Here is a 26193-nt window from a genome sequence, read left to right as displayed (position 1 = left end):
TTTGTTGATTTTCACTCATGAAATAAAATTATAATAACAGCCTAGTTGCACTTAGATTTTTAATTTTATATTAGTTAATCGTGTAGTAAGCAAATATATCCAAAAATATAAAAAGAATCATATTAGGTCCAAAATATAATAAAAATATCGTTATATGCAATAATTTTGGCCATGTGTGTATTTCTCTATTTTAGATAGTAATTTAAATAATTTAGATATAATCTAATGACAGCCTAATTTTTATATACTGAGTACAAAAGAAAATGCATAGATTTTTAAACCTATATTTTTTTTTCTCAAAACTAACAATAGCTTTAACAAAGGGCTTAAAAATATACATTATTCCGTAGTGACATAGTTAATTAAATACTTTTATCGAAATTTGATAACAACTGATAAACTTACAAACTAATACACTAGGCCAGGAACAAGTACAGTGAGTAATGATTAGCCTTCGATAAAAAACGACTATGTTGCAAAATGTACCAGTTAGTGTTAGGTGTAACCCTAGTTTTATGTACGTTTAGTTTAGTGTTAACACAAGACAGTGAATTGATTTTGTCGTTGTCAGACGAAAAATTAGGTAAGATCACAGAAAATTTAGGTAGGTTATTACTCAAAAATCGTATACTTCAGCTTTTTGCTTTTAAGCATTAACTTATACCGAGTGCGTCTCAAAAGTGGCTCACGTCTATAACGTTTTTATTTATTCAGATAAAAAATAACGAGATTTGGTATATTAGTATGTGACAGAAATTAGGATTGATTGTTTTTGGTCACTTCTTGTTTCTTTGGAAATAACTGCAATTTTTGATTTTTAAATGGCACCTTCTGGTATATTTCTACTTAATTCGATAGAAAATGACACTCTGACCTATGAATAGAATGACATATCATTGACATTGTTGCATATGGTTTTTTTGAAATTGTAACATGCGGTTCATAACGACAATTTAACTCGAAATACCAAGTGTGTGGTATCAAATTATTCGTAAAAAAATACTAATGAGCCACCTATTTGAAAAAAATTTTCCATTTGAAAAAATTGAGATATGATTAAAAATACGATTTGGGCGTCTTTTAACCGACGAGAACAAGACACGAAAAACATTAGACGATCAAATATATTTTTCCAAAGCTCCTTGATTAAAAATTATTTTTTAACACAGCCATATGGCACTCTAGATTGAAAATTAAAATACGATTTTTTAAGCGAAAATGTCAAAAGTTGTAGTCATTTCCGGTGAAACAGGAAGTGACCAAAAACAATTGAATACGTCAATCAATATATTATATATATATATATATATATATATATATATATATATATATATATATATATATATATATATATATATATATATATATATATATATATATATATATATATATATATATATATATATATATATATATATATATATATATATAATCAAAAACCTTTCTACCCGAAGGTGTAAGGTATACTAAATTAAATAAATTCACTTAATTGCTACACTATACACAAATTGTTTCCATTTATTTTTCTCTCTTGCTAAACTATTGGCTTCTGTTAATGTTAGTCCTCTATCCTGCACTATCTTCTCTATTGTGTCATTCCACGTTTTACTTGGTCTTCCCCTTGGTCTCTTTCCCTGCATTTTAGCTTCCCACACGCCTTTTACTGGTATGTCGTTGTTCATTCTGTTCAAATGTCCATACCACCTAAGCTGACATTGCTCAATTTTATTCAGGATCGAATCTACTTTTAGTTCCTCTCTTATAAAGCTGTTCTTTAGTCTATCTTTCCCTGTTACCCCAAGTACTCTTCGTAGATATAACATCTCCATTCTTTGGATCTTACCATTCAATCTTTAAGTTAATACCCAACTTTCACAGCGAAAAATCAACGTCGGTATGAATACTGTCTTGTATACTCATCTTCACTGCTCTCGAGATTTTTTTTTTATTTAAGAAATTGTTTTTAATGGCTTGATACAAGCGGGACGTGTTGCCAATTCTTTCGATGATTTCCGTCTCTTGTTCTCCTGTACGTGCTACTGATGTTCACTCCCAAATAAATATTTGTATGAATCGACTTGTTCCAAATTGATGTCATTTATCTCTATATTCATATTGACTTCCGTTTTACCTAAAATCATAACTTTTGTTTTAATCTCATTGATTTTTAGATTTTTCTCTCCAAGAGCTTCCAGCCAGATTTCTATATTTCTTTTCAGTTCTTTTTCGCTGTTAGCTAAAATTGCCAAGTCATCTGCAAATGCACATTCTTTTTGTCGTCTGAAAAAATAAAAAAGTTATAGGGGGTGAGCCACTTTCGAGACGCACCCGGTATAGAAAATACCAATGTATACATTTCTTCCAGCAATGTCCATATCTCCTAAATTTGTCAAAATAGTAGTGGGTGTGTGGTACAGTACGTATAACTGCTTACCAAGGTGATGGTTCAAATTTATATATATATATATTTTTTTAATATTACTGTTTCTTATACCGGGTGACAAAAAGTAAACACGATTTTGAGACAAAAACAAGACAAACTTGCGACAAAAAATTGGGAATTCTGACAAGACAAACTTGAGACAAATTGTCCACACCGCAAAGAGAAAAGTACAACAAAGTCAAAAGTTTAGTAGTTGCGAATGAGTTTTATTAATCATGTGTGATTTCACTGGTCTCCTACTGTTCGCAGCACACGCCATCCACACTGCGCCGACAACTTGTAAAATATACGAACAAAACATAGACACTTTAATATTTACCGACTCAAGACGGGACATTGAAAAGTCTCCGAATTTTGAAACAAAACAAAAACGCCAAAATGTATTGGATTTGTCGCAATTTTGTCGCAAAACATGAATGTTTCTGTCTTGTCGTTGTTTTGTCCGCTTGGTCTGGACCCGGCATTAGAAAATTCTGCTTTATTTCTTGAAATATTGCTTTATTTTCAATGAAATAATATATTTTAGAAAGATGTTATTAAAATTTTATGATCTACAATTTCATAAAACGATACACATATTATTTAAACTTTTTTGGTGTTTTTTTGTTGTTTAAACTATATTCTTCTATTTGTTGCAGTGTCGTATAAAAGTTGTAGACTAGATATCGACTGTGACTTAAATTCTTTTTGTTACAATAACGACAATGCAAACAACAGAACCGGGTCCTGCAAATGCCAATCTGGATACGAATTGTTATTAAGAAATCGCACTTATTACGCTTGTAGAAAATGTAAGTATAATTTTTGGTAAGTATATTTGTTTACACTTGGACCACAGCCTATGTAATACCAGTCGTTCAACTTACGATTCTTTACATTGAAATTTTTGATCAAACAAATATCTTATTATTTCCTTATCTTATGCTATGTAACAAGCAGGCTTCTGAACTCTATTTAAGCTTCGTATATAATAATGATCGAGACTAGTGTTGTGAATGCTAGACTGTGTACGAGAATAGGCGCAGCAAATGATACTGAATAAGCTGTGCTTTTCCTGCTTTTCAGAAAAGTAAGTTTACTCTGTATATACCTGTACATAATTTATATTTCTAGTGGCTAAATATAATGAAGAATGTGAATTTAATATTCAGTGCGTCACTGACATGGGCTCTCTAGCAGTGTGCAATGGTGTATGTACTTGTCCAGAAGGAACGAACTATTATCCATGGGATAAACGTTGCCATGCAATAAATCGTAAGTAATCTATACGAGTAGAATATAGAATGTTTGGGAGGGGCGTTAATTACATGACCTTATAGATCTATTAAAGGCAGTGTGCGAGAGGTGGGCTGGTACTGGGTTCGATTTCCAGCCAGTACGGTCGCTTTATTTATTTAAATAAAAATATCGATTTATCTAAATAGAGCGACCAGCGAGCCGCCATGCCACCTCAAGGAAGGCAATGGCAAACCACCTTGAGTATATTTGCCTCTCAAATAGTGCCGTTTGGATTCGGCGATAAAATGTAGGTCCCGTGGGTCCCGTGTACTTGTGAAATACTGATAACACACATCACAAGTACAGGCTGGGTCAAATTCGACGCTTTTAAATGGAAACACCCTTTTCTATAGGAGATAGACGAAAACTAATATCAGTGTCTGGAGCTCAATTTTCATCAATATGTGCTACCGTTTCGGAGTTACGGGGTGTTTTTCAAAAACGTGCATTTTTAACAAATCGCTGTAACTTTTTTGCTATGGAAAATTTTGTATTTCTATGAAAACATTTCCAAAGCACCTTTTTATGTAGAATTTAATGGTTTAAGTATAATTTTTTTAAAATTAATAATTTAAGAGTTATCAACAGAAAAATTGATTTTTTATTTGGGACACCCTCTATATTTTTAATTAACTGAAAAGAATATAAAATTACCTTTCCAATAATAAACCACACTTGATATTTTGTTATAATCCCCTTCGAAATACAGAATTTTTAAAAGTTCGCCACTTTTAACTAGTAGGCTTTGGACCCCTTATTGATGATATGCTCCTAATGGAACTCGAAAACATATTTTTCCAGCAAAACGACGCACCGCCTCTGAACGCTTAAGTTATCAGCAAATCTTTGCAGCCAATTTCAAGAATAATTGAACCTGACTTAGTGCCAATGGATCTAATCCTATGGATATATTTGCGTAAAAATAAAGGTTCCTTATTCTTCCGTATAATCTAGACAAGAATTAGAAATACTTAGCAGTTATGAGAGGGTATCTTTCACCCCCACTGAGTTAATGAATTCCGCGAGAAATGTTCAAAAACTGCCCTGTCTGTTCATAACAGAAGACGCCTTCGATATGTCGAAGACCCGGTCGATATGTCGAACACGTGTAACAAAATGTCACGTTTTGGTTTGCTATTTATTTTTATTGTTATTAGATATAGTTTAAATGTGTTGATGTTGATTAAATATATTTTAAATTGTTATAAAATTCTGCATCTCTCATAGCAAATATTATTTTTTTTAATTAATGCTCACAGCTAGAAGTGTTCTTGCATTACAGCCGGTGCCGTTCAAAGCCCACTTATTTAAAGCGTGCGAACATTTATATACTCTATACTCTATATCTCGAAGAGGAATCGAGCAAAATATCAAGTGTGTTATATTTTTGGAAAGGTAATTTTAAATTCTTTTCAACAAATTAAAAATATACAGGGTGTCCCATATAAAAAATCAAATTTTCTGTTGATAATTCTTAAATTATTAATTTTAAAAAAAATATACTTAAACCACAAAATTCTACGTAAAAAGGTGCTTTGGAAATATTTTCATAAAAATACAAAATTTTTCATAGCAAAAAAGTTACAGCGATTTGTTAAAAATGCATATTTTTGAAAAACACCCCGTAACTCCGAAACGGTAACAGAAATCGATATGCGGTTTTCACCATCATGTTTTTGACAAAAATTGAGCTCCAGACACCCATATTAGTTTTTGTCTATCTCCTATAGAAAAGGGTGTTTCCATTTTAAAAGCGTTGAATTTGACCCACCCTGTACATGCGAGAGGTAGCCGACGCTCTGTATACAGTATGGCACTGTAAGAAGATGATAGATCTATTAGGTGTTCCCCTTTTTTGAGTTATAACTCATCATACAGTTTCAGGTTTTCTTCTTCTTCGTCGTCTCTTCATGTCTGAAGAATCCTGATATTATGGCTATGTGCAGCTGATGATTTTGATCTTCCATCGTTGGCAATCTTCCGCCTCTCGGAGATTTGATTGAAATTGATGACCTGTAATATTTGCTATTTGGTCAAGCCATCTTGATGGTGATCGTCCTCTGGGTCTTCGGCCTTCTACTTTGCCTTGTACTATGAGTTTTTCAAGGTTGTTTTCACCTCTGCGAGTAATATGACCGAAGTATTGCGGATGCGTCTACAGCAAATGGTGCAAATCGATATGTGATGCCGAGTTCATTGAGAATTGACTGGTTTGTTCTTCGAGCTGTCCATGGGATACAGAGCATTCTCCTCCAGCACCACATCTCAAATGCATCTATACGGTGTCTATCAGCGCTCTTGATGGTCCATGACTCAGACCCGTATAGGAATATGGAGAACACCAAAGATCGAACACGGGGTGAACGAAACGGCTTTACTCCATTGTTAACGGCTAGTTCTTCATCTCCGATATCAGTCGGAATTGTTGTCGTCTCGGCGCATTCAGGGACGAGGTGTTCTGGTGTTTCCCCATTTTCTCCACAGAATCTGCATTTGCCGTTGTTTCTTAGCTTCAATCTGCTGAGGTGTTCGTTGAGGAGACAGTGTTTGTTAAAACCCCGTGATAATCTGAAGATTGTTTTTATTTAAATCAAGGAAAATTCTTCTCGGTCTTAAGTTCTGAGAAATTTCTTCTAGTGTCTTGAACCGTTGGAGGATTATCATTACAGGTTTGTTTTAAGTTAGTTTTCACTTGGAAAGCAGAACGGTTCTGGTCCAGTTACTGGAGTGTTCTCTCTTTTTCTAGCTAGATCGTTGTTTTTTCATTGCCTTCTTGTCCTTGGAAACACAAAACCATACTCGAGGTGACTTACTATTGCTTTCCTTACTGCTCGATGGTCGCTCGATGGTCGGCTCGATGGTCGCATTTACATGAATAAATATTTTTATTTCAATAAATACGCTTTGCTACCGACTGAGGATCGAGTCCTGTACTCTCGGATAGCAGTCAGACACAGTATGGGGACACAGGGCGGTGGGTAAATATCCAACGGGGAGGTAATACAATTTGGGTGTATACCTGGTATATACCCAGACCAATGTTTACAGAATAGTGTAGGGTATACATTACACTCATAGAGGAATATTGTAGATATATACCTGTATACCTGGGTATAAACTGGTATATTCCTGGAATTATACCGGTTATTTACTATGCGGTCGTCGAGGAATCCTCTTGTAAAATTAGGGTATTTACCTAAATTTCACCGTCGGCGTTGTGTTGTCTTCTTTTCATAGAATTTATTGGCGATTGTGCAGTTTTTTGTGTAGTCCTCGACTAACTGGTGATTTTCTGACCTTGGATGTTTCTTTAATTTCGAATTTAACAACAAATTGTTAAGGTACTAAGGTTAATTTAAGGTACTTTAACAAAGTATGTTTACTTAGATATATACCGGGTACAGTGGTATTTACCCAAATTGCAATATACGGGGTGTTCAGACAGACTTGCCGCTGCCACCCGCTATCAGTTTGAAACGCACACACCTGGTCTTATATGATTTTTTTAATTATTACAGTTTCGTTCTATTTAAACTTGAATGTTCTTCTAGTTTTAGGTGAATATTGCCGTACAGATGGGAACTGCGTCCTGGAAAATGGCTATGCTTACTGCGTAGATGGAAAATGCGAGTGTAACATTGGAGAAATACCTACTCCTGACAGGAATAGATGCATCACAGGAAGCAAACTTGGTGGAAGTTGCGCGGATGATGCTGAATGCGCTGGAACAGAGAATGCGGTCTGTCGAGAAGTCTGTAGGTGTCAAGTAGGATACGTCATTAGCAGAAATGAGAGTACTTGTTTAAAAGGTACCATTTTATTACAATATATTTGTGAAGTAACAGATTCTTAAAGCAGGAAAAAAAGACATCTCTTTTATTTCTGTTTTTATTCAACAAAACTATTTTTTAAATTACATGGTTTTTATCGTTTTAGCTGCAACGTACTTCTTGGAAACTTGTGACGAGAGCACTCAATGCTCAGAGTTTCTCACTGACAGTGTTTGTTTAAACAACACTTGTGTGTGTCAGGCTGGAAGGCACGGGTACCAAAACAAGTGTGTGCGGACTTCGGGCATCGGCTTTAGGTGCAGAGGTAAAATGGAAACAAGAATTTGAAATTAAAAAAAAATAAACCGTCAAAATTAGTGGAATAAATTAGTGGTTTCAAATAGCGTAGAAGTTTGTTTCTCTAATTTCAATGTAAGCCTTGAGAACGTTAAAATTAGTGGTAGTCATTTTCAATTAGAAAAAGTTAAGCTTAATTCAGAGCCATAAAATTAGTGGTTTCAATTAGCGTAGAAGTTTGTTCCTGTAATTTGAATGTAAGCATTCAGGACGTCAAAATTAGTGGTAGAAATTTGCAATTAGTGGAAAAAGTTAGCAAAATTTTAACTTTTCCACTAATTATACTTCAAAATTTGCGACGAATGTCATTTTGGCCTTTGATATCCGTCCGTCCAGACAAAATTTGGTTTGACATCAAAGGTTTATTGTTTTATAAGCTAAATATTAGACTTTCTCTATGGATACAACTGACTACCGCAAATTGTCGCTAGGATATTCCATTAATTTTAAGTGTGTTTTTTAGACATTGTGAATGATCGTAAACTAAAAAGTATAAAGCGTAATTGAGACCACAAATTTTTTCCACTAATTAGGAGGTTCTGAATGAAGTTTAATGCATATTAAGTAATTTACGTTCTATGATTCTTTATTTTAGACGTAGAAGAATGTATTACAAGTACTGAACAGTCTACATTAGTAAACTGCATCGATGGAGTATGTCAGTGCTTGCCAGGAGTGGTAGATGAATCACTGGGTTGTTATAATTCCGCTTTTCTACCAAGCTTTAACAGTTACATAGTTGTCCTTTTTTGTCTCATCTGTTATTTATTTTCATAGTCAACTTTTTTAAATAAACTTTTTTTAAATACAGATATTTCATTTGATTTCATCAAAAAGTTAATGTTTCTTTTACTTTGAAACATACTTGGGGAATAGTACCAGTGGCGGATGCAGAGGAGGGCCCCAAACTTCTAAAATCGATAGATTGGGTTAAAAATTTCGCCCTAAAATCCTAAAAAGCATATTCTACATTACTTTTTATTTGGGCCCCCCTAAAATAAATTCCTGTATCCGCCTATTTGGTATGTTAGTATATGACATAAATTAGGATTTTTTGACGTATTCATTTGTTTTTAGTCACTTCATGTTTCACCGGAAATGAATACAACTTTTGATTTTTAAATGGCATCCTCGAATATTTTTACTTAGAAAATCACACACTGAATAGAATGACATATCATATGTCAACTTTTGACATTTTCGTTTAAAAAAAATCGTATTTTAACTTTCCATCTAGAGTACCATGACTGTGAAAAACACTATTTTTTAATCAAGGAGGCTTGGAAAAATAGATTTGATCGTCTAATGTTTTTCGTGTCCTGGCTGGTTAAAAGATGCCCAAATCGTATTTTTAATCGTATCTCAATTTTTTCAAATGGAACGAGGGTGGCTCATTAGTATATTTGGAAAAACCATTTTTTACGAGTAATTTGGTACCACACAGTTGGTAGTCAAATTGGAGTCAAATTGTCGCTATGAACCGTACGTTACAATTTCAGGTAAAAGATAATTAAAGTTGACATATGATATGTCATTCTATTCAGAGTGTCATTTTCTACCGAATAAAGTAAAAAATACCGAAGGTGCCATTTAAATATCAAAAGTTGAAGTCATTTCCGGTAAAGCAGGAAGTGACCAAAAACAATTGAATACGTCAATCAGTCCTAATTTATGTCACATACTAACATACCAAATCTCGTTCTTTTATCTGAAAAAATAAAAAAGTTATAGGGGTGAGCCACTTTTGAGACACACCCGCTATATTATTTTACTGAACAGACTTAAAGCTTAAAAGATTTTTAAGGCGAAGAATATAACTAGAAAATTTAGAAAAAAACACATTTTTTTTCTATAAAGTTTATTACAAAACAAACAACAAAATGTAACAAAAAATTAAGTACATACAAGTTTTTGGTAATTAAAAAAGAACTAGTAATGTAATACTATTATGGCATCAAATGTAAAATACAATAAATTTGTGACATATTTACATAAATATACGTATTATTTTTTTTAATAAACGCGTTAATAGGTTCCTAAACATGAATAAATAAAGTTTATTATTTTGTTAAGTACACCTTAAATATCACAATCTAATAACTTTTAAGCATACAGGGTGTTTTATAAGTGCAAAAAATTCAAAAGAAATAATTTTTTAACCCCTAAAAATCAAATTATCTTAAAAAAACTGTAATTTCCTAAATTTTTCACACTCATACTATCACACCCTGTATATTGTAGAAATTCGTGTTTCCTCCAAGCTAAACAAATCTAAAAATACCGTTTCATTGTGTTTTATTGCGAAACATGGCTTAAATTCACTTCAATTCATTTCCTTACAAGACAAATTGCTATTTTGTTCAGAAACAACAATAACAAAGTCAGATATAAATATTTATAAGTCTATTCTACACCAAAACATTCTAATAAATAATTTATTGAGCTATACATTGAGTTTTGCAAATGTGTAATGGTTTTACAGGGTGTTACATGTTACAGGGTGTACCAATAAGACTAGACACAGTTGCCTCCTCTTGCGGCTATTCTACAAACTTGAAAATAATTTCCAACAAATAAAAACCTGTTCTCTTTAGTTATAAATATTTTTTTCCACAGGCATTTTATATGTAAAATTATATGGGAAATGTCATTGGTCGTCATTTCCAAGCCAATTGGCCGTTTTTTTTTCATATCATACAATACTTTCTGAGACACAGCCGAGACATACCTAATCTTAGTGGAACACTCAGTAGGTACTTAATATGGCGTAAAACGTATGGGTCAAAAAGTTATAATCAAACTGACTTCGAATATTGACATTTAAGATATATATTTATACCGTATGAACAAGAAAAAAAAACGGCGTCCAGTTGGCTGCGACGATCGATAATATTTACCATATAAAATGACAGTGATCTTCATTTATTAGCCATCGCCGACGCCGTTTTTTTCGATCATATTGTGTTTTGTTAAATATGACTTGTTTGATTATAAAACATTTTTACCATACTACGAGTATAGTGTACAGGGTGGGTCAAATTCGACGCTTTTAAATGGAAACACCCTTTTCTGTAGGAGATAGACAAAAACTAATATCGGTGTCTGGAGCTCAATTTTCATCAAAAACAAGATAGTGAAAACCGCATATCGATATTTGTTACCGTTTCGGAGTTACGGGGTGTTTTTCAAAAATATGCATTTTTAACAAATCGCTGTAACTTTTTTGCTATGGAAAATTTTGTATTTTTATGAAAACATTTCCAAAGCACCTTTTTACGTAGAATTTAATGGTTTAAGTATAATTTTTTTAAAATTAATAATTTAAGAATTATCAACAGAAAATTTGATTTTTTATATGGGACACCCTGTGTATTTTTACTTTATTGAAAAGAATTTAAAATTACCTTTCTAAAAATATAAAACAGTCGATATTTTGCTCGATTCCTCTTCGAGATATAGAGTATATAAAAATTCGCCCGCTTTAAATAAGTAGGCTTTGAACGGCACCGGCTGTAATGCAAAAAAATTCTAGCTGTGAGCATCAATTAAAACGAAAATAATATTTGCTATGGGAGATGCAGAATTTTATAACAATTTAAAATATATTTAACCAACATCAATACATTTAAACTATATCTAATAACAATAAAAATAAGTAGCAAACCAAGACATGAGTTTTTGCTACAGGTGTTCGACATATCGACCGTCTTCTGTTATGGGTAGACGGGGCAGTTTTTGAACATTTCTCGCGGTATTCATTAACTCAGTGGGGGTGAAAGATACCCTCTCATAACTGCTAAGTATTTTTAATTCTTGTCTCCATTATAAGGAAGAATAAGGGACTTTTATTCTTCCGCAAATATATCCATAGGATTAGATCCATGGGTACTAAGTCAGGCGGCGTCGAGGGCCAACGGGTGAGATCTTGGTTAGCTATCCAATTATTCTTAAAATTGGCTGTAAAATTTGCTGATAACTTCAGCGTTCAGAGGCGATGCGTCGTCTTGCTGGAAAAATATGTTTTAGAGTTCCATTAAAGGCATATCATCAATAAGGGACCCAAAGCCTACTAGTTAAAAGTGGCGAGCTTTTAAAAATTCTGTATTTCGAAGGGGATTATAACAAAATATCAAGTGTGCTATATTTTTGAAAAGGTAATTTTAAATTCTCTTCAGTTAATTAAAAATATATACGGTGTCTCAAATAAAAAATGAATTTTTCTGTTGATAACTCTTAAATTATTAAGTTTAAAAAAATTATACTTAAACTATTAAATTCTACGTAAAAATGTGCTTTGGAAATGTCTTCATAGAAATACAAAATTTTCCATAGCAAAAAAGTTACAGCGATTTGTTAAAAATGCACATTTTTGAAAAACACCCCGTAACTCCGAAACGGTAACAGATATTGATGTGCGGATTTCACCATCATGTTTTTGATGAAAATTGAGCTCCAGACACCGATATTAGTTTTCGTCTATCTCCTATAGAAAAGGGTGTTTCCGTTTAAAAGCGTCGAATTTGACCCACCCTGTACAGAGTGACTGAAAAAAATGACATCAAAAAAAGTCGCCAATCACATGGTATATACAGGGTTTGTTTAAAAATTGAAGCCAAAGATTATTTATTAATAAAATAATCGTTTTGCATTTCTGCCGCCTTTATTTCTATTAATCCAATGTTTATTGTGTATTTTGAAATAATATTTTGCTTGATTGATCACGTGAATGGACATCTTAAGTAGACTTGTGTGAGATTATATGAGTGAAATTGTAAAGCTTCAGAAAAATATTAATAGAGAATCTATTACTTACTAAAGAACTTTTCTATACAGCGTGTCACAGCTATTACTCAGCTTCATATGAGATTTTGTTTTTATTTATTGATTTAGGTCAAATCTGATATAATATCAAATATGACAATTAAAGTAATTAATGGCTAAAAAATGGGTTTATAGATCGAATTTAGAAAAACTTTATTTGAAAAAGTTGATTAAAAAAGTAGACAAGGAAACTATTTTTGTGGGTATTTATTTTTATTATATATGTATTTTTCTTATGTCATTTTTAACCTAATTCAAAGCATACTGTCGAAGTCAAATTTCACCTAAGGTAAACATTTAAAAAAAAATTCCCTATGATGCTATTAGAATTTATCTGCGTCTCTGTATATTGAAAGTCAAAAAGAAAGTTGTATTGTTGTCTTATTAGAAACATCGGCAGTACAAATCCAAACCGATTTTTTTTATTAATATATACAGGGTGTATATTTACAAGAAAATTCGTTTCATATCGTTTGAAAAAAACCTTGGTGTGTAAACGAGGAGTGTGAGCACTTAAATCTTCAGTTTAGGTAAGGCACCCTGTATAAATAATCTGTTTTTTTTTAATTTTAAACAAAATAAAATATTTTGTTAAAAATTACGTGTTTAAATAAAACCTTAATAGTAGATATCCTAATGTAATTGGATATAGTACTCTTTGGTGATGAGTCGACACAGCGCCACCTAAAAATAAAAAAAAATGTATTGATTTTAGCAAAAATCTAGTTTCTGTTTTTTTTTTCTAACATATGAGTTCTTATGGAAAATGTTATTAATATGAAATTTTCAAATATGTACGATACATCATTGGTTTTTTGACCTTAGAACCTCTTAAAATTCTTAATAAAATATCCAGGACCGTAGTTAACAAAGAAAGTTGATGATGATGAGCTTTGAGACGAAAGGTCGGTTTGAAAACATCATCTCGTACAGCAGAAAAAGTAACTATGAGAATGTAAAATTTATTTTGTTATATCTATCATTCATTTCAAATAAAGTCATAAAAAATAAAAGAAAACTGAGAATATTCGTTTTTTATTTTCAAAAATGTTCGGAAGCATTCGGAATTTTTAAATTTTTTGATCAACATTATACATTGCTCAAATTTGCCTCCATTTAACCAACCTGGTATCGCTTTTAGTTTTCGAGATCCCAACTATGAGGCTCGAATTTGGAACACTTTGTAGACATGTTACTGCAGTCATATTACAATAATATACAAGGTGAGTCTAAAATAAGTGCAAATATTTTCAGGGGTGGTATATTTCGATCTCAGGACCACGTCTATGAGTTTTTTGCAAAAAAGGTGTTAAATTTATGCATTTTATTTTAAATTTTCCTGTATATTTTAGAAAAATTTTTAGAACTGCGACACCGCAGATTTAAATAACACAGCGAATTAAATAACTCGGCTATTTTGGACTTCTTTGAAAAATAGCAAAGAGAAAATAAGTTTCTTTTATCGAGATCTACCAAACCTGAAAATATTTGCCCTTATTTAACACTCACCCTATTATAATATTACTATTGTATTACTTTTCACATGCACGCCTCATGTGTTTGTGCGTTTCGTGCATATTGGCGATGAATAAATTGTATACAGGGTGGTCCGAACTGTATTCCGGAAACTTCAGCAGCATATTCTGCAGATAAAAATAAGTCAAAAATATAATTTATATAATATATTATAATCCGTATAAATGTATGTCTTAAAATACATACATACATACAGCCGTTACTCGCTGACGAGTATTCGACACACATAAAGAAAATGGTCACGCAAGGCGTTTTCTTTCATGAGCTTTTCTGTGACTGAAAAGCCCGATACGTGATGTTATCTGCCTACCGCACTCCGGACATTCAAAAATCTCATTGCTTTGTTGCCTCTCTACTTTTTGGTTGCCGCTGTTAACTGAGTTTACAACCCTTCTCCATTGAGTTCTATTGTGAGCTGCTTTTTCCCACTCATTCTGCATGTTAATTCCCTTTAAATTTTCGTGGAAAATGTCCTTGTATCTTTTCAGTTGTCCACCCGGCCTCCTCTTACCGTCCACAAGCTCACCGTAAAGCAGAGATTTTGGTATGCGGTTTTCTTGCATTCTGCATACGTGACCAGCCCATCTTAAGCGGGATTTTGTGACCATGACTTCAATACTCTCGCAGTTAGATTTTTCAAGGACCGATACGTTTGAGACATGATGGAACCACCGGACTCTTAAGAGTTGTCTAAGGTGTCTCTGTTGCAACTTGTTCAATGCGTTCATGTGTCGGCGGTAAGGCACCCAGGTTTCGCTCCCATATATCATGGTGGGGATTATAATTGCTCGGTATACTGCAAGTTTTGTTTTTGTACTCAAGTCATGATTGTAGAAAACCCTGTCTTTTAATTTCCAGAATGCCCTTGAGGCGCTACTAATCCTGTGCTGAATTTCAGAGTCAATATTGGCCTTTTCCGAAATCAAACTGCCAAGGTAATTGAATTCCGCCACATATTCCAATAGTTCTTCTCCGATTTTTATAGCATTGTTGTGATCTTCCGGGTGAGTGCACATGATTTTAGTTTTGTCGATGTTTAGCTTAAGGCTCAAAGCCTCGTATGCCCAGGTATATGTGTTCAACATTTCTTGTAATTGTTGTACCGTGTTTGCAACTAGAGTGCAGTCGTCAGCGTATTGAAGTTCTGTGATAAATTTTGTACGTGTTTTTGCCCTGAGTCTTTTTATGTTGAACAGACCGCCGTCATATCAGTATCTAATGCCCAATCCTCTCTCCTGCAGTTTGCTGTCCACTATAATGGAGAGCGCTGCCATGAATATGTTGAATAGGAGAGGCGCTAAGACACATCCCTGCCTAACTCCTGTATTTGTTAGGAATGGGTCTCTCAGTGATCCATGATGTGACACTCTTGACTTGTTGTTTTGGAGGCTTTTACACACTGTAAGAAATTTGTTGGGTACTCCGAACTTTTCCATAATTGCCCAAAGCGCATCTCTGTTCACAGAGTCGAAGGCTTTTGTTAGATCGATGAATGCAACATAAAGTTTAGACTCCTGCTCTTTTACTTTTTCCTGTAGTTGACGGATGGAAAATATGGAATCGACGGTGCCGCGGTTGGTACGAAAACCCCTTTGCGATTCTGGAAGGATTTTTTCTATATATGGGTGCAGGCGGTTTGACATTATTTTTGCAAGAATTTTTCCGCCGATAGCCAATAGCGAAATTCCCCGGTAATTTCCGCAGTCTGATGCACTTCCTTTGTTCTTAAATATATTCACTATATTCGCATTGCGAAAATCCTGAGGTACCTCTCCGCTTTCCCATACGACATCAAAGAGAGCCTTAAGATGACCAATAAGTTCTTTACTTGCACACTTATAGATTTCCGCCGGAATATCGTCACAGCCAGCTGATTTGTTGTTTTTAAGCTGTTTTATGGAGGTCTTTATTTCTTGTTCTGTTATTGGGATGTCTAATACATCGAGGCTGTTATACTGAGGTATTGTGTTTAATGCTTCCATGTCTTAAAATGCTTAGTTTCGGAGATACAGGGTGTAGAGATACAGGGTGTAGAAGTTTCATTTTTATTTCGATTTTTTCCAAATAATTTCTGAAGTAACGTCAATATCTGGATGAAAATTGGTGTCTGGAAGTTTTGTGATACGAGAAATTTGATTTTGATGTCAAAATGACTCCTATTTGTAGGGGGCGCCACCTACATGCATTTTGACTGTTATGAAGAGTAATATCTTTTCGACGGTACCTGTATAAAACTACTGACTAAAAAAATATACATTTCCATAACTTTTTACGCAAAAAATGCCTCTTGGTAAAAATCGTTACGAGCAACCGTTCTCAAGATATTTAAAATGGAAATAGTCAATACCATGTCATTATTGACAAAAAATAAGCACACGTTGAATAGAGTTATTTGACTGAAATAATAAATGTTTATTTGTTTAAATTAATCATAAATTTTTCTGCGAAAAAATGATGATTAAACAGTTTCTGTTGAACTTTTGCCACAAAAAGATTTCAAATTTAAGATTTCGGTCAAATAACTATTTGGTCAACATGTTTAATTTGTCAATGATGACAGGTATTGATAATTTCAATTTCAAATATCTCGAGAACCATTACTCGTAGCGATTTTTACCAAGAGACCTTTTTTATGTAAAAAAAAAGTTGTAAATATATATTTTTTTACTCAGTAGTTTTATACAGGTATGGATGAAAAGTTATTACTCTTCAAACCAGTTAAAGCATATGCAGGTGGCGCCCTCTACAAGTAGGAGTCATATTGACATGAAAATCAAATTTCTCATGTCCAAAAACTGCCAGACACCAATTTTCATCCAAATATTGACATTACTTCTTAAATTATTTGGAAAATATCGAAATAAAAATGAAATTTCTACACCCTGTATCTCCGAAACTAAGCATTTTTGGACGTACATTTATACGAACTTTTTTACTTATTTTAATCTGCAGAACATGCTGCCGAAGTTTCCGGAATACAATTCGGACCACCCTGTATATCGCCAAAAATTATAAAATAAATATCAAACTTTCTTGAATTATTGAAAATATCAAACCAGAAATCTGATATAGCGCTTTTGGGAAATGTTAGATCAGGCTGTTTTTTTTTAATTTGTGTAATAGTTACTTACTTATACATGTTTGTCCGTCCTCACTTAGAAAATAATCTTCATCCTCCTGGCACTTACACGTTGCCCTTCCATCAATACCCGCACAATATGCCCCTTCTATACAGTGGTGGTCGTAAATACACTTGGATCCTACATCTGAAAAAAGATTACCTATTTATTAGGCTTTCTAAATATAACTAGTATAATTTTATTTACTTAGAGTTTGGTGCAAACATGATGAGTGGATGGATGATTGCACAAATTTCGAAAATTTCTTTTTAGAAACATACAGTTTCACGTTTTGACTCAACCTGGCATATTTTCAAAACAAAAAAATCGGTGACAGTTTGAACATTTAAATGATTTTTTCTATAAACTTTGCTGAATTTGCTGAACATAAGAAGATACAATATTTTTATTAAAACAAAAAGGAGTATAAGTAGTAAGCTATTTGACAAAAAACAAAAAATGTCATATACAAGGTGTTTCAAAAAATATGTACCATCTCACGTGGGGAGATTACTGACGTAAAAATAAGATTTATTTTTCATATCAACATAGGTCCGATTCTGCTTTGTTTCGTAGCTACAGGGTGTTAACGTCTTAAAATTTTTTCGATTTAATATAATTTTCTTCCAAGTACTTTTAGTGATTCGAATGAAATTTTGAGGGTAAAAGTTGCCATAAATGCTACATATTTTAATGCTAAAAAAGTGTCGATAAACTCATCAGGGACGTGCATATGGGTTATCACTAGAATATTTTGCAAAATAGAACATATGCGCCACTGACTTTTTCTTTTAATATCAAAATTTAAAGTTATCTCTTGACATTTTGTCGAATTCGGCCTCCTTGATTAGATAAACGCAAGTTTATTAATCACAATTAATAAAATTAAAATAAAATTAATAAATTATATATTTTACCTAATTTATTGTTAAATATTATTATTATTAGTTATTACTACTATTAGTCCAACCTACGGCAATTTCAAATAAAAAATAATTGTATTTAAGATAATTACAAAAAACCTAATTTTAAAATGTTTTAACATCCTGTAACTCTAAAACTATGCATTTCCATACTCATGTTTATAGGAACTTTTTTTCATATTTTCTGATGAGGAATCAATAAGTACCTACTTATTTTAAAACTTTCCCAAATTAATGATATTAATTTTTTTTAAAGGTTATTTCTATCAGACTTGGATCAAGGCAAATTAAAAAAATTACGTTTATCTTATCAAGGAGGCCGAAATCGACGAAATATGAAGAGACAACTTTCAATCGGCATTAAACTGCTTACACTATTTCGCTAATAAGAGAAAAAAAGTCAGTGACGTGCATGCTTTTTTTAGAAAAATATTCCAGTGATAAACCATATGCACGTCCCTGGTGAATATGTCGGCACTTTTTTAGCTTTAAAATGTGTCGCATTTATAGCAACTTTTACCGTCAAAATTTCATTCGAATCTCTAAAAGTACTTGGAAGAAAATTATAATAAAAATCAAAAGTATATTAAGACTTTAACACCCGGTAGCTTCGAAACGAAGCAGAATCGAAAAATAAATCTTATTTTTACGTGAGGAATCTCCCCACGAGAGATGGCACATGCTTTTTGAAACACCCTGTATATTACAGTTGAGGGTTGGAACCTTTGGTGTTACACAGCAAAATAAAAACACTAAATCACGACAATACACCAAAACACTTTTACTTTTACACTGGACGCGCGTTTCGCTAACCATGTTAGCATCATCAGCAGATGATTATAAACTAAAGTACAATCTACAAGTTGAGCGTTTATATACACGCTCAGTGGGCAACGAGTGGGCGTGGCAAAATCTAGCCAACCGAGTCAGAGCCAACTGAGCGTAACAGATAGATTCCGCCACTAGAGTAGTAGGAACAAAGAACTTGAAGGAATTGGACCGTTGACTCTGTTCATACTATCTTTACATTTATTAATTATGATGCTTTCATATGCATCTAATTGCCTGTAATTTGAGACTTGTTTAATTAATTTTAAATTATTAAGATCTATACAATGTTCATTATCAACAATATGTTCGGCAACGCAAGATTTATCCGGTCTACCATATCTTATCTGAGCTAAATGTTCTTTAAATCTAGTTAATATTGATCTCCTAGTTTGCCCAACATATTTCTGATTACAATCTTTACAAGAAATTTCATAAATACCCGACCTTTCCAGTGGAGGTGTTTTATCTTTTGGATTACCTAATAATTGTTGTAATTTATTATTAGCACTATACACAAGTTTATAATTGACATTCTTAAAAATTCCTTTTAGACCACGGGATAACTCTCTATCAAACGGTATCGAAAAATATTTAGACGTATCTTTCTCCACTTGAAAAGTCGAATTTTCAGAAATCATTAACCTATACCTACGTTTTCTAATTAATTTATCAACTAGTAAAGGAGAATATCCATTACACTCAGCTACATTCCTAATGTAATCTCTTTCTATTTCATATCTTTCGTTGGAAAGTGGGAAACTAAGTAACCTATGAACTAAGAAATTTAAACTAGCCATTTTATGTTCAACACTATGATGTGATTCATTAGGAATATATCTGCGTGTGGTCGTATTTTTCCTATAGATATCAAATGCCAGGCAATTATTAGTATTTCTAATAACTAATACATCTAGAAATGGTAATCTGTCGTTGTTCTCAATTTCATGCGTAAATTTAATGGAAGGAAAACGATTATTTAACTTAGAAATAAAATTATCTATAGTGTCTGAATGTGTGTCAAAAACAGCAAAAATATCATCCACATACCTAAACCATACTCTTGGAAAATACCCAAACTGATTCTTAGCCTCCACTTCAAACCTGCTCATGAATAAATTAGCCAAAAATGGAGACAATGGATTACCCATTGCTGTACCTTCCCGCTGTTCAAAAAAATTGTTATTAAATTGAAAACAATTTTGTTTCATACATAACGATGTAAGCTCAATATATTCACTCACAGTTTTGTTGTCGAGACCATTTGCGTTCAGTAATTCCTTTAAGTAGCCTAAAGTATGTGGAATTGGAACACTTGGGAACAATGAAGATACATCAAAGGAGATACATCAAAGGATAAATCTTGCGTTGCCGAACATATTGTTGATAATGAACATTGTATAGATCTTAATAATTTAAAATTAATTAAACAAGTCTCAAATTACAGACAATTAGATGCATATGAAAGCATCAGAATTAATAAATGTAAAGATAGTATGAACAGAGACAACGGTCCAATTCCTTCAAGTTCTTTGTTCCTACTACTCTAGTGGCGGAAATCTAACTGTTACGCTCAGTTGGCTCTGACTCGGTTGGCTAGATTTTGCCACGCCCACTCGGGGCCCACTGAGCGAGTATATAAACGCTCAACTTGTAGATTGTACTTTAGTTTATAATCATTTGCTGATGATGCTAACATGGTTAGCGAAACGCGCGTCCAGTGTAAAAGTAAAAGTGTTTTGGTGTATTGTGGTGATTTAGTGTTTTTATTTTGCTAAAAAAAGGAAATTTAAAATTTGTCAACATTCATGTATATAAAGTAGACATTAACAATCCAAAAAGTATAATGGAGGAACCAATGCGTCTAAACCAAAATTAAATGAAATTAAAAAAAATAATACATTCATCGTTATTTTCTTTTAATATTTTTTTTTATTTTTCTGTTTCAATGGCAAAATATATCCAAGCTTTTTCAAGAAAAAAAAACAACTAACTTAACAAATAAAATACAGAACTAAATTTAAAAAAGTAATAAAAGTACAAAATATATTTTGATGGCTAAATAAAACGGAGTTAATTGTTCTATGTTAAATAAATTTTACAAAAATATAATATGCTAATAAACCCCAGTGAGTATCAATGTAAATATTTTACATGTATTTTATAGGAATAATGAATCATGAAATATGATTGAGCAGGAAAAAAAAATTGAAATGGAATTTTCAAACACTATAATAACTAAATAAAATTTGATCAAAAAGTTATAGGATACAGCATGCTTTGTACGATGACAGATGTTACCAGCCATTTTAACTCAAAAGTAGATTGATTGTCGAACTGTCAAAGTCAAAGCATGCTTACTTATAAAACTTTTTGATGCTATTTGTGTACGTATACCCGATCTGGGTGTATAATACATTTATTTTAGAACATAAAGTATCTTATAAGATAATACATAATAATGATAAATGAGATACACATGAGGGTACGTATACATATCATAATAATAAAGTCGATAATAGTTTCGATAAGGATCCTGACAAACTCTTCGACAATACGATCGATAACTTTTTCAAGACCTTCTTTTAACTTACATCCAGTGCATTTTGTCCACTTCTCATCGGGTCTATAGCCAGATCTACATTGACAAGTCTCGTTCCTGCCACAGAAATATCCTATGGGTTTGCACTCGTCTACGGTACGACATCTACCGTTCAAACCTGAAAAAAAATATAACCTAAGAGATTGTGTTAAAATAAATACGAATTGTTATTTCAAAATAACAGTTCCTAATTTTATATCTTAGGTACAAACTATAAAATTACGAACTGTTATTGTTTAAAAAGTAACAGTTTGTAATAGTATAAACAACGAACAGTTATTTAAAAATAACAGCTCGTAACTTTTTGTTATTTTTCTTGTCAACGGTTATCAAGACCACCGTTCAAGAAATGTTTTGAGAATAACTTTCTAAATAATCATTTATCAAAGCATACATAATATATCTTACAAGTCATAAAATTACGAACTGTTATTGTGTAAAAAATAACAGTTTTTAATAGTATAAATTACGAACTGTTATTTAAAAATAACAGCTCGTAATTTTTTGTTATTTTTCTTGCCGACGCGACGGTTGTCTTGGAATGTTTTGAGAATAACTCTCTAAATAATCATATATCAAAACATAATTTTATATCTTACAAATCATAAAATTACGAACTGTTATTGTTGAAAAAATAATAGTTTGTAATAACTGTTATTTAAAAATAACAGCACGTAACTTTTTGTTATTTTTCTTGTCAACGGTTGACTGGAAATGTTTTGAGAATAACTGTTGCTCTAGTAAACAACAGTAGCGTAGCGTAGGCCCCGCATTCCTTCCAGCGGCCCCGCGTTCCTTTCTTACATTTTATTTGTTCCTATTAATTAATTTTAATTTGAATCATATTTTTATTAGAAAAATTTTATTTATGTTTATTTATTTTTATTATTTAGTTTTCTTTTAGTACCTAAGTTTTGTTTTATGTTGATTTATTTTGTAATGTTTTATTTTTTATGTTCCTTTATTATTATTTTTTCTTATGTGAAATAAGTTAAATTTTTGTTTTTATATATTAAATGACTTGATATACCTACATAAAGCTATATTATGTTTTTTAGTGTTTTTTTTTATTTTAATATAAGGGCCCCTAAAAAATCTTGAGGGGGGGGGCCTCACATTTGAAGTTACGCTACTGGTAAACAATAGTCGGCATACCTGTTATTTTAAACTATAATTTATAAGGATCAATTACAGATCCAATTGCAAGTTACAAATTACATTTTTGTTTACCCTGCCACCTCATATATACAGTGCCCGCCAAAAAGTTTGGAACCGATGGAATTTTTTTTATAGAGACATACTAGATCATATGCGTGGTCTGTATTTTAATTAGCGATGGGAACTATCGAATGAATTAGACTATCGAATGGTTAATGAATGAATGATTTCAACTATCGAATGGTTTTATTCGAATAAAATCATTCATTCATTTGTATACTAAAGCATATGTGACAACCTCGCCGTGCGACTAAATGGTTATCGTTGAGCCACGACTATCGAATGCTTTTGATAAATGAAATTTAGTATTCGTTTGATTTTTGTATGCGTCAGTGCATTATTAGTTCTTCCAAAATTTTATAACTTCGCCGTATAAATACTGTGCTATTTTTGCGTTTATTAAAATAGTTAAAATACTAAAATAGTAGTTATTTCTTAATTTTATTTATTGACAATTGTGTGCATGTGCAGGTGGTCAAAATTTTTCCGAAAATTTGTGTGGTTTTCTGTAGTCCGATCTTTCAATTATTTAATTTTATATGGTATATGGTCTATTTTACAATCGGAAATTTTGAGAAGTAGCAATTTTTAAGAGAGATGAGATGAACTTACAATTAATTTTAAAAATACATATTTGTATTTTAGATGTTTTAATAATATGAATTAGTTGAACTTAATAATGAATGAAATGAATTAGTTGAACTTAGTAAATGGGGTTATCGAACTCAAACTATGGGGTGAGAAAATTAAAATGAAAGTTTTACACGTGCCAATTTAAAAAAAAGTTAACGATGTTTGTATTTTGTTTATGCTAATTCTCTTACATGTAGTTTTTTGCGAAGAAATATTTCATTTATTTTTTAAAGTAAATGCCAGTAAAAGTAAATATAATTTTTAAATAGTAATATAAAGCACCTAATATAAATAATTTTGATTTCTAATTTTTTATTTATATTTTCCTTCCATTACACTGCATGCTTAGAAAATTAAAAAATGTTTATATTTCATGATTTTAAAATTTGTTGTTAATATAACAAATTAGTTCTGTAATTATTATTATTTAATAAACCAACGTTGCCACACACAAAAAATTTAGAGACTATATTATTATTAAATAGGATCTAATATAAATAATTTTGACATCTAATTTGTTGTTTACATTTTGCTACTACTTAAAAAAATATTTATATTAAATGATTTTAAATTTTGTTGTTAATAGGTATAACAAATTATTACTGTTATTATTATTTATTAAACCAGTCTTTGCTTAAAAACATTAAAAATCATTTTCCTACATCCAAAATAACAAGTATTATTGCAGTGTAACAACAGAGTATTAATAAAAAAGAATGCAGAATATATAGACACACTATCCCTAACTAACTAAAGCCAAACAATAATATTCTTTGCTAATATCAACTAATACCAAAATATGGCAACAGCGCCCTTCATAATGTATTTTCTGTGTAAATACTAGCACCTCAATAAAAAAATAATGTGTCCTTATCTATATCTGACTCCGCAAAAATCAAAGATGCCGGCTTCTTTTCATAGCATTGCCACCGACCGCTGTCGGGTTTCTCGGAAAGAAACCTACGTCGCCGGGCGACAACTAAAATTCAGTTAATATTTTATTATAATCGATCCTGACGAATAAATGAATTTCATAAATGAATGAATTTTATAAATGAATGGTTTTTGCTGCCGAATTACTAGAATACAATATTTCAAGGCAGATGACGGATCTATTCGATAATTTTTATTCGAATAGTTTTCAACGAATGTTTTTTTACTAACTATCGAATTATTCGAATGAATTGCAACTATCGAATGTTTCGATAGTATTCATTCGATAGTTCCCACTACTAATTTTAATGCATGTGACAGAGATAAATATAAACGACCGGTTGACAGACAGAGAGACCAAATAAAAAGCGGCATACAGTGATGCCGGTTTTTACGTGTGTAGCAAAAATAAACTCTTAAAAACTTTCATGTATACTACCGAAATAAAGATAATATATCTAAGCTATATATAATCTATTACAGCTGGAGGTAAAATAAGTAACTAATTGTAAAAAATAAAGTTCCAACCCTAGATGCAACACTTTTCGTAAACGCCTACTTGTCCGGTTTGAACTTTTGATGCAAAATCTGGCAATACCGCATAGAAGAAATGTATCAACCCAACTTTTATCTCTTTTTAATACAATTGATTTTCCATTATGCTGTCACATAACTGTCTTACACGTTAAAATCCAGTACGGTATACGTTTTGAAGGATACTGTAAACCCAAAACAATTATTGATATTTTGATACCCTGTTTTTTAAATATGTTATAGATAATTTACTCTTAATTGGGTATAATTTTAATGTGTTAATAAATGGTAACTTAATTGCATACTGTATAGTATTTACGTTAAAAGTGACATTCGATTATATGGTATTATTTAATCGAAGTTAAACTTTGGTCAAAATTGCACAAATTATGGTGTTAATTTACAGGTTGATTTTTCCAAAAATAGCAGGTTTAGTCGTGACTGACTAAGTTGGATGCAGTCAATAATAACCACACAGGCTAATAAAACTACTTTTTCAAATTTTTCAAGCTTTCGAGAATTGTATTCCCATCATCAGGACAGTTTGACTGAGTCAATTAGCAAAAACAACAAAAAGGCATTAAAACTAGCATCATATCACATTATAAGGACATTTCCTTTATAAAATATTAAAATACATATACAACGACATTACTTTTTTTAAAACAAAAACAAATTTTTAAAATTTACTAAGACTAATTTCTACATTGTTGTTTCGAGCTCGATCAAACAGTGATTCAGTTGGTTGATTTTTCTATATACTGAGTGTTTCTTTAGTAATTAAAGGCATAATTAAGGTTAGAAAAGTCGAAAATTTGAGAAAGTTATTAATATGAATACTGAACCACTGGGTTAACATATTTTTACAGTTTTTGGTTGTAGTTATAATAAAACTTAAAAGAATTTGGATATTTTAAATTATATAGTTGAAAAATTCTTAACAACTATACCGGGTGCGTCTAAAAAGTGGCTCACCCCTATAACTTTTTTATTTTATCAGATAAAAAGACGAGATTTGGTATATTAGTATATGACATAAATTAGGATTGATTGACGCATTCAATTGTTTTTGGTCCCTTCCTTTCACCGGAAATTACTACAACTTTTGATTCTTAAATGGCAGCCTCGGTATTTTTTTACTTTATTCGATAGAAAATGACATTCTGAATAGAATGACATATCGTATGTCAACTTTTGA

The 26193-nt window shown here is 31.8% G+C and overlaps 2 protein-coding genes across 5 annotated transcripts in view; one reads left to right on the top strand and one right to left on the bottom strand.

Moving 5' to 3' along the window:
- The first annotated feature begins 248 nt into the window (after positions 1-248).
- Positions 249-8658, top strand: LOC115879326 (multiple epidermal growth factor-like domains protein 10). 2 transcript variants are annotated; one of them, XM_030896100.1, is made up of 6 exons: positions 249-583; positions 3082-3234; positions 3557-3697; positions 7273-7530; positions 7658-7816; positions 8444-8658. In XM_030896100.1, the coding sequence occupies exons 1-6, from the start codon at positions 481-483 to the stop codon at positions 8623-8625; spliced, it is 996 nt and encodes a 331-aa protein (XP_030751960.1). In that variant the 5' UTR covers positions 249-480; the 3' UTR covers positions 8626-8658. The 2 variants fall into 2 exon arrangements, with proteins under 2 accessions (XP_030751960.1, XP_030751959.1); XM_030896099.1 differs by having other exon boundaries at positions 253-604.
- Positions 8659-12400: 3742 nt separating this feature from the next.
- Positions 12401-26193, bottom strand: part of LOC115879325 — a 40868-nt gene continuing 27075 nt past the window's right edge. For all 3 annotated transcript variants that reach the window (XM_030896095.1, XM_030896097.1, XM_030896096.1), the window contains exons 3-5: positions 21670-21795; positions 17337-17471; positions 12401-13353 (exon numbers count right to left, since the gene is read on the bottom strand). In XM_030896095.1, the coding sequence (XP_030751955.1) occupies positions 13268-13353; positions 17337-17471; positions 21670-21795 (347 nt within the window). In that variant the 3' untranslated portion in view covers positions 12401-13267. The remainder of the gene's footprint in view (positions 13354-17336; positions 17472-21669; positions 21796-26193) is intronic.

This window comes from Sitophilus oryzae, unplaced genomic scaffold (genome assembly GCF_002938485.1).
Source record: "Sitophilus oryzae breed Bouriz unplaced genomic scaffold, Soryzae_2.0 scaffold_1576_pilon_pilon, whole genome shotgun sequence".
Lineage (NCBI taxonomy): Eukaryota > Metazoa > Arthropoda > Insecta > Coleoptera > Curculionidae > Sitophilus > Sitophilus oryzae.
Note: the sequence above shows the minus strand (reverse complement) of the source record. Positions and strands in the feature narration are given on the sequence as shown.

Excerpts from the sequence above, each read along its gene's own strand:
- LOC115879326 (XM_030896099.1), top strand. The coding sequence starts at position 481 with ATGTACCAGTTAGTGTTAGGTGTAACCCTAGTTTTATGTACGTTTAGT. Across the intron at positions 3,235-3,556 it reads TTATTACGCTTGTAGAAAAT|TGGCTAAATATAATGAAGAA; the intron begins GTAAGTATAATT and ends TTATATTTCTAG. Across the intron at positions 7,531-7,657 it reads TGAGAGTACTTGTTTAAAAG|CTGCAACGTACTTCTTGGAA; the intron begins GTACCATTTTAT and ends TTATCGTTTTAG.